The 9,185-nt window shown below is 50.7% G+C and overlaps 1 protein-coding gene across 1 annotated transcript; it reads left to right on the forward strand.

Annotated features, from left to right (window-relative positions):
• Positions 1-1,318: 1,318 nt before the first annotated feature.
• LOC123509916 lies at positions 1,319-5,388 on the forward strand. Its single transcript, XM_045264538.1, has 4 exons — positions 1,319-1,538; positions 1,586-2,539; positions 2,671-3,155; positions 3,214-5,388. Exons 1-4 carry the CDS (start codon positions 1,319-1,321, stop codon positions 5,386-5,388), a joined length of 3,834 nt encoding a protein of 1,277 aa, XP_045120473.1.
• Positions 5,389-9,185: the final 3,797 nt, after the last annotated feature.

The raw sequence follows: 9,185 nt of genomic DNA on the forward strand, positions 1-9,185 counted from the left end.
TTTCTATGAAGAACCTTCACCTTCGTGGCTGTACTGTCCCGACAGCTACCCAACACCACATGGCGCAGTGAGTAGGATCACGAGTCTTCCCGACGCCATCGCCGCCGCGCCAGCAGGGACTCCACTGCCTCTTCACGCCCTTCCCTGGGTTTTACGGAGCTTCAGTGACTCTTGTGACAGTGCGTGCAGTGCCTAGTGTTGTGTGTGCAGTGCTGTGACAGTGTGTGCGGTGTCGTGCCTTTGCGTGCAGTGTTTTGCGTTCTAGTCTTCCCTCGCCGTTCACAAGGGACGCTACACCCTTGGCGGGAGACAGACCTCGCAGCATCACATCCCCCTCGTCCAGCGCGCAGCGGGTAACTGAGGTGGCGGTGCCTTCCTTGCGGGGAGCGACACGCACAGTACCGACGACCGAGTTGCCAGATACTGCCACACACACGCACACACGCGCACTCTCTTGCATTAACTTTATATAAAACCCAGCTGTTCACGGGTTTCTCTATTGATTGTGGGGACGCTTCCTGTCTGTTCACGGGTTCTCCTTGTTCATCATGTCGCTCCCGCGTCCTTCGCCCGAGTGCAGCGACACCGAACACCAGCAGGAAACTCTTCAGTTTTCAGACGACGAAGCCAGTCCCCGGGGGAGTCCGGGTGGCTTACCCTTGGGCCCGCCGCTACTCACCCCCCACCTGCCCCACTCCTCGCCTCAACCCCACCAGTCTCCTCCCGCGCATCAAGACGGTACCATTCTTCACCTCATCAAATACTTGGAGGAATCACGTCTGTCAGCTGATTTGCGTAGAAGACAGGAGGATGAGGAAAGGCGGCGAGCAGAGGAGTCAAGAAGGGAAGCAGAGGAAATGAGACGCAGGGATGACAACGAGCGTTTCATGGCACTGCTACAACTGTTGTCAGTTCAGGCATCGCCAGCCCAACACCAGCCGTCTCCAGCCCGCTTACCTGTTCCCTTACCAACACTCAGCCCTTTCGCCCCAGCCTATCAGCCTGCAGTCACTGGTCTCGTGGGGACTACACCTGTTGCAGCGAGTGCTACTCCCGTCACTGCCTTGCCTGCCGTGACAGATGCTCCAACAGTCGCCGCCCGCCGGCTCCACAGCTGTTCCAACAGTTGCCACCCTGCCACCCCCCGCCGTGACTGCCGTTACAGCCGCTGCACCACCCGTCACTGTGACTGCGACTCCTACGTCCACAGCAGGCCCCCACGGGCAAACCTGTGGCTCAGAGTCCGCCCATCCTGCAAGCCGACGCCACCTACCAGATGTTCAGGCAATGGCGTCGCCGGTGGCATGATTTCTCAGTCATGATTGATCTGCAGCGCCTTCCCAGAGAAAAGCAGTTGATCCAGCTACGGATGTCTGTTTCCCTGGAGGTTCAGAGGACTCTTGAACACACTCTCGGGATCGCTCCTGACACACTGTTAGCCGTGGATGAAGTCCTCGATGTGTTGCAATCCCACTTCAAGAGTCAACGTAACGAGGCTCTCCGCCGCCGTGAACTCCTGTGCTGCAAACAGGCAGTGGGTGAGTCTTTTCTGATTTCTATGTCCGCCTGAAAAACCTTGCTGAAGAGGTCGACCTTTGCTCCGGTGATCCAGTGACTTGTGCTGAGACCCAGCTGAAGATGGTTTTGCTCATGGGCATCAGAGAGGAGGAGCTCGTTCAACGCCTCATCTCTATGGACTCAGGTGCCCCTCTCCAGGACCTGGTCACCTGCTGCCGCTCGTATGAGGCCGCCCGGAACACAGCATCCGCCATCCAGTCGTCTCCAAGTCAGCTGTTCTCCATCTCTGCCTACAGACGGGGAAAGCGACGTGACAAGGCCACCTCCTCACTTCAGCAACCGCCTTCGGAACAGCGAGGGAAGCCTGCAGCCGTTGACGTGTCCCAACCCTGCCAGTGTTGCTCCCGCCGGCACTCATATGGTCAGTGCCCTGCTGTCGACAGCACCTGTAGCAACTGCGGACGCAAGGGCCATTGGGCAAAGACTGCCAGGTGCCCTGCCAAAGACACCCAATGTCGTGCCTGTAAAAAGACTGGGCATTACGACAAGTGCTGCAGGTTAACAAATGCGACTCACAGCCAGAACAGCTCTCACGCTACGTCACAGAAGAAGAGCTCCTGCCGCAGTGTGACTCGCAGTCCAGCGTCTGAGGCCATGACTCCTAAACCTGTGTGTATTCACCTGACGCATGGAGGATCCACTTCCCACCTCCAAATGCTGCCAGATACAGGCGCGGACGTCACAGTCATTGGCCAGCGACACCTCAGCATTCTTCAAATCCCCAGGAACAGCCTACAGCCTCTACCTCCCGTGCACACGCTGACGGCGGACGGTTCAGAGATGGCACCTGCCCTGGGATGTTTTCAAGCTACCTTACGGCTCGGGCAAAGGTCTTGCATCGCCCAGATCCAAGTTCACGATGGCGTCCAGACCCCACTCCTCTCCTATGGCCACTGCAAGGAACTGGCCATCATCTCCCGGAGTTCCCGAAGCCGATTCTCAAGGTCAAGCATGTTAACCGGTGCAGCGAGCGGCCCCTCCTGACATCACGTCTCCATATGCTGCAAAGGAGTACTTCCTTCGTGAGTTTTCAGACGTACTTCTCTCCAAGGAGGATCTGAGGAAGGCTCCCTGAAGCCCATGGTCGCACAGCCCATGCAGATCCACCTGAAGGAGGGCGCTACACCGTTCGCCATTCACACACCACGACAGATCCCTTCGCATTCCAGCAGCAAGTCAAGGATGAGCTGGACTCCATGGTGCGTCAAGGGATAATTGAGCCTGCCGGCGATGAGCCGTCTGCCTGGTGTCACCCCTTGGTCGTCGTGGCTAAGGACAAGGGAGTTCGCATCACGGTGGACCTCACAAAGCTCAATAGCCAGGTTTCTCGCCCAGCTCACCCAGCACCAACACCTTACGCCGCTGTCCGCAGAGTCACTCCGTCATCCCGCTTCTTCACGACAGCAGATGCTCTGTGTGGGTACTGGCAGTTGGTACTTGACGAGAAGGATCGCCACCTCACAACTTTCATCACCCCGTTCGGCCGGTTTAGGCATTGCCGAGGCCCCATGGGCTTCGCAGCTACTGGTGACGCCTACTGCCACCGCGGCGACTTGGCACTCAAGGGTTGGAGAATTGTGTCAAGGTGGTGGACGACATTCTTCTCTTTGATGATGACTTCCCACACACTTGCAGAGGATTCATCAGATGCTCAGCAGATGCAGAGAGCACGGGATCACCCTCAACAAGGACAAGTTTTCAGTTGCCGAGCCTCAGGTCCGATTCTGTGGCTACAACCTCTCCCCCTCTGGCATCTCTGCAGGCGAAGACCGCGTCAGTGCAATCCGGGACTTTCCTACGCCCGCGAACTTGACTGACCTCCGCTCCTTTATGGGCTTAGTGAACCAGCTGTCAGAGTTCACCCCGGACATAGCAGCCGCAGCCCAGCTTCTTCGCCCTCTCTTGAGCCCTAAACGGACGTTCACTTGGACAGCGGACCATGATGAAGCCTTCAACCATGTCAAGACGGTGCTTCTCCAGCCGCCTGTTCTGGCCCACTTTGATCCAGCGCTACCAGTCGTCCTCCAGACGGATGCCTCCCGCCTTCATGGGATTGGGTACGCTCTCCTACAAGATCACGGCCAAGGATGCACACGACTAGTTCAATGTGGCTCACGCTTCCTCACTGACGCTGAGACGCGCTACGCCACCATTGAGCTCGAGCTGCTTGCCGTTGTATGGGCCATGTCCAAGTGTCGGCTCCACCTCATAGGCCTACAGCACTTCACGCTGATGACGGACCATCGGCCACTGGTCCCGATCCTGAATGCCTACACTTTGGACGCGATCGAGAATCCCCGTCTCCAGCGTCTGAAGGAGAAAATCTCGCCCTACCTCTTCACAGCCGTATGGCGCGCCGGGAAGTTGCTACGCATCCCAGATGCTCTGTCGAGAGCCCCAGTCAGCCACCCCACTCCTGAGGACGAGATGGCGTGCACTGCTGCCACTGCCCACCTGCGGTGTGTCGTAGCTGCCAACGCTGAAGGCTCCGACCAAAACACACCACACCATGACGCCGATCGGACGCTCCAGGAGTTCAGAGCAGCAGCGAGGGCAGACCCGTCATATGCCCACCTCACCGCCTGCGTGACATCTGGCTTCCCGTCCAACCGGTACGAGCTCCACAGTTCCCTACTTCCCTACTGGAAGCTCCGCGATCACCTCTACGCAGATGGGGAGCTTGTCCTCTATGGCCAGAGGATCGTTGTTCCTGTAGCTCTCCGCCGCCGCACCCTTGCTCGTCTCCATGACAGCCACCGCGGTGTGGAAGCCACTCGCCGTCGGGCGAGGCAGACTGTTTTCTGGCCTGGCATTGACTCTGACATCGCCAATACTGTTCGTGCCTGTGAACCATGTCAAGTCCTCCAGCCGAGCCAACAACAGGAACCCCTGATGTGCGACGACAACCCATCCAGGCCCTTTGAGTCCGTCTCCGCAGACTTCTTCACAGTCGCTGGCAAGTCCTTTCTTGTCATTGCGGACAGACTCTCGGGATGGCCTGTGGTCGTCCCATGTGGTGCGGACACCACAGCCACACGCACCATCCAGATGTTCTGCCGCTATTTCCGGGAAGTGGGTGTCCCCCTCCGTCTCCGCACTGATGGCGGGCCCCAGTTTGCCAGTGCAGACTTCCAGAACTTCATGGAGCGCTGGGGTGTTCACCACATAGTGACTTCGCCGCACTATCCCCAGTCTAATGGCCATGCTGAGGCGGCTGTCAAGTCGGTGAAGCATCTCATCTTGAAGACAGCCCCCTCCGGCAACATTGATACGGAGGAGTTTGCCAGAGGTCTCCTGGAGCTGCGTAACTCTCCCAACTATACAGGACGGTCCCTTCGCAACACCTCTATGGCCACCCTCTTCGGTCCTGCGTCCCTGCCCACCCAGAGTCCTTCTCCGCGGACTGGCAGACCAAGACGGAGGAATGCGACCGCCGCGCTGCCGCCCGAGCTGAACAGGTGCAGGCTCACTATGACCAGCACGCCAGGCCCCTCCCCAAGCTGTGCATTGGAGCCACAGTCCGCATCCAGGACCCTGTGTCTCTCCGCTGGGATAAGGTCGGTGTGGTCATGGGCTGCAGCAGGAACAGGGAATATGATGTTCGTCTCCCCAGCGGACGTGTCTGGCGACGCAACCGCCGTCTCCTACGCCCAGTGCCGCCCCATGGTGATGATCCTCCCCACCATATCCCTGTGGTCCCTTGGTCAGACGAGAAAAGTCCGTCTGCTTTACTTGCTCCCCCAGTTGCCCCACGTCGTTCCCAGCGGCTCATGGAAAAGAGTTCCGCTCGAGACAGTGCTACGAGCGTGAGGGGGGAGGGAGGTGTGGGTATGTAATGTAATGTATCATATGTATTCCCTGTACCTCTGATTATCGTACGCCTGGCAACCCTACGTAAGCCTCAGTCTTGCTGGCGTCTCCAAGGCAGGCACGCGTACGGGCGTCCTTCCAAGGCTTTCTCTGTGTTCCTCTGCTTGAATACACCTACTCCAGTTAGTACGTGTTTCTATGAAGAACCTTCACCTTCGTGGCTGTACTGTCCCGACAGCTACCCAACACCACAAAACTGAATTTGGGCTCAGATGGGTAAAAATATTTTATACTACATTACCCCAATGGCCTTGGCTTGTCTAGAACTACCCTGGGGTAGTTCTAGACAGAGGTGAATTCTGACCTGTTACACCGGTAAGCACTCGATTAATCTTACAAATTCCAAAGAAGCTGCAAAAATACTTGAGACATGAGACAATACATAAGGATATCACATACCTGAGTTGTGCCGAGTGATGGGACTTTATATTTAAATGCGTCTGGGTGGTATTTAAATGCTTTACATGTCCGACAGCGCAGTAAGCGTACCACCATCGTATAGCGGAAAGATCAATCTGTCCCAGGAACTACTCTCTTAATTTTGGTATTTCTTTCTACTGTCATTCCCTACTATCACCTTCACTGTATTTTAATTGCGTCCGTTAGAGCAAATGAGAACTAGATTGATTCCTCAAACCTAACAAGTTCTTCCGTAGGTCAGCAAAAGTTACACAAGTTCCTCCGTAGGTCCGCAAAGAATAGTCTGGAGGAAATGAGGTAAGACCCGGAATTTTGTGGTGTATAATTGTTCTTGGTGGATTTTAAATCTGGAAAGGGTCCAGATGAAAGATTAGGTGGGTGTAGTTCTGTAACCCTTGAGGAATTTGAGAAATTCAAGATGGCTTCCAAGATGGCCGCAAAGAACCAAGGACTATGAAAAAATATGTAAAACTGTGAAAATAGTCATTGCTTTTAATTATAAAATGTTACAATGCACGATTAACAACATCAAAGGGCAGATAATGCCTACCTGTGCACACAGGCTGGAACATAAAAAAAAAAAAAAAGCTGAACTGACAGCTTCCCTTTCAGTTACACTGAATATTCCAATTAACATTAAATGTAGATAATCAATTAATATAATGACTGGTACAAGTGTTTCCTTCAGATATATATATATATATATATATATATATATATATATATATATATATATATATATATATATATATATATATATATATATATATATATATATATATATATATATATATATATATATATAGAAAAATCATTGATAGTATGTTCGGAATATGACATTTTGAGAACAGAAACTCTGCAGGATTTACCTGACATGGAAAATGTATGTGGACACTGTTATTAGAATATATAATAAATTAAATATCATGAAGTATGCATGTCATCACAATATGTTTGGCAAGGCAGCCGTATTAACAGACTAGACAATGAGAATATCTGAGGTGACAAAATACACACTTCTTTTCCATGTATTATAAATGCAGTGTAATAAGAGGTACACCATCAAATAGGTAACTAAATGCTAAGTTCATTATAGCTAAGAGAAAGAATAACTTTATCACTATGAGGTGCACCACTTTACTTTAGGTGTCCGTTACTGGCTGTCATCAAGCTCATCTTCATCTACAGAATCCTCATAATTTGTTTCAATATTATCCATGACCTCATCAGTATCTTCTACATCATCATTTCTTAATACTTGCTTTGTTCTCAGATTATTGCAAATCTCACTCGCTCCACATTTGCAAAATGTAGAGCACGCTACTTGAGCACCTGCACAGCTACATTTTGAAGAGGAGCACTGACTGCTGCCACAAGAACACTGAATTAGTTTGAGAACTTCTGCTGGTGCGACTTTAGCATCCTGTGGCAGAGGAATAGCACAAAGAAACTTTTGGAGATGATCCTTTTCCCAGCCAAATTTCTCTGGATCCAAGCATGGCGGTCCCTCACTCAAGGCAGCGTTCCATATACAGGCCTGGAAATGAGCTCGCTTTGTATTTTCTCGAAATGACTCAAGGGTTGGAGGCAATGACTTCAGTTTTGGCAAGAGACATACACCTTTCCTACCTGTCTTAGCAGCCCACACTTTGTAACGTATATCTGACATAGTTTCGCCAGGCTGACATTTCTGGCCATAGCAAGCAGCAACAAAGTTTGTTGCCTCACAAAACACATCTTTAAGATCAGCAGAAATGTTTCCTAGATGTTGTAGCTCATAACCTGCTTCCAGAACCTTTAAAACCTTTGCTTTACCTATTCCAAAGTAACCTGCAACCGTGTCGCATCCAGAAAGTGCGTGAGCTGAGAGAAGCTGTGGAACAATGTTTAGATGTTTAGATACTGTTTCACTAATGTTGATTACAGAGCGTCCCTGGCTTGTTGGCTCCATTAACAGTATGGCAGTAAGGTTCATTTCAAGATAGTAATGGGTTAGCAAAACAAATACATCCGTGTCATCACTAATTACCCTGATATTCTGACATCCAATACCTGACAAATACACCACTTGCTGAGGGATTATAATATCAGCTTCCTCATGCAGAGTCTTCAAGTCATGTCTTGGGATAATCAGGCCATTGCTTACTTCTACTGGTACAGGTGACTTTCCAGTTATAACCAGACTGTTAGGGTTTCCCAAGCCCTTAACAGTAGAGGTAAGCATATCGCAAATCATGTCTATCAGTTGTATCTTATTTTTTGTGACGGTAAGCACAATTTGTTGTGGAGGCAGGGGTGAGTTTAGGGATAGCTGGTGTTCCTAGAAACAGGTGTCGCACGGGAACACCTTGTACCAGACTTGGCACTGTATTCGAGATATCTGTCAAAAATAACATGCACTCTGCAGTTACCTTTCAGTTTTCCAGTTACATATTTGATGTAGTTCAGTACAAAATCTTTTACAGTGCCCTTCGCTGGCCAGTGAACAACCCAAAGGAGAGCACAGCCATCTATAACTATTGCATCTGCAAGGCCAATTTTGCGGGTTGACTCCTCCACCTTCAGTTTTGTCTTCAGAACTGACTTTGATTTAGCAACCCTCATTTCACCAGTTTCTTCTTCAAACATTGAAGTAGGAACATGTGCCAGTTCATGACTCATCAATTCCTTTACATTAATTTCACGTGAGTTCATAAGAGCTAAACCCTTGCAAATATTAGACCAGACTCAAATTGTTCTGATGGTCCTGTTCTGGGTTTCTTTTTGGCCTCTTTCATAGTCATGACTGCCTTCTTAAGGGGCTGTTGGAAACCTTGTGGCCAACTTGCCTCATATTCCGTTTGTTGAGCTTTGCCAAGAGTAACTGCATTTTGAACATTTACTTCAGCGGGACATATCCGTCCTGTTACTATGTTGGCAAGAGATGCAGGATGAGCTGCAGCATTCATTGGATCAATACATTTTGACAATTTTTCTCTGATTGCTTTTCTGTCATTTTCATCGTATTTTATTCTTGATCCCATCTCTTCTTTGTGGGTAGTTATGTCTGTGTCAGACAGGTCTTTCAGTTCTTTCATGTCTTTGATAAGTCTGCTACAAGTATGCAGACTCAATGCCCATCGATGGACAGCTTTTTCATTTAATGTAATTCCAATGAGACCACCTGGACCATGTCCATAGCGCATGAAGGTGGTCTCAATGAACATATCTGTCCAGATTCCGTTCCACAAACCTCTCCTGTGGCGCTGAACATGTTCTCCTCGTAGGAATTTTGCTAATGTTTTCCCATGTAGGCCTTCCATTTCTCTCAAGTAAAG

This window comes from Portunus trituberculatus, chromosome 27, assembly GCF_017591435.1.
Source record: "Portunus trituberculatus isolate SZX2019 chromosome 27, ASM1759143v1, whole genome shotgun sequence".
Lineage (NCBI taxonomy): Eukaryota > Metazoa > Arthropoda > Malacostraca > Decapoda > Portunidae > Portunus > Portunus trituberculatus.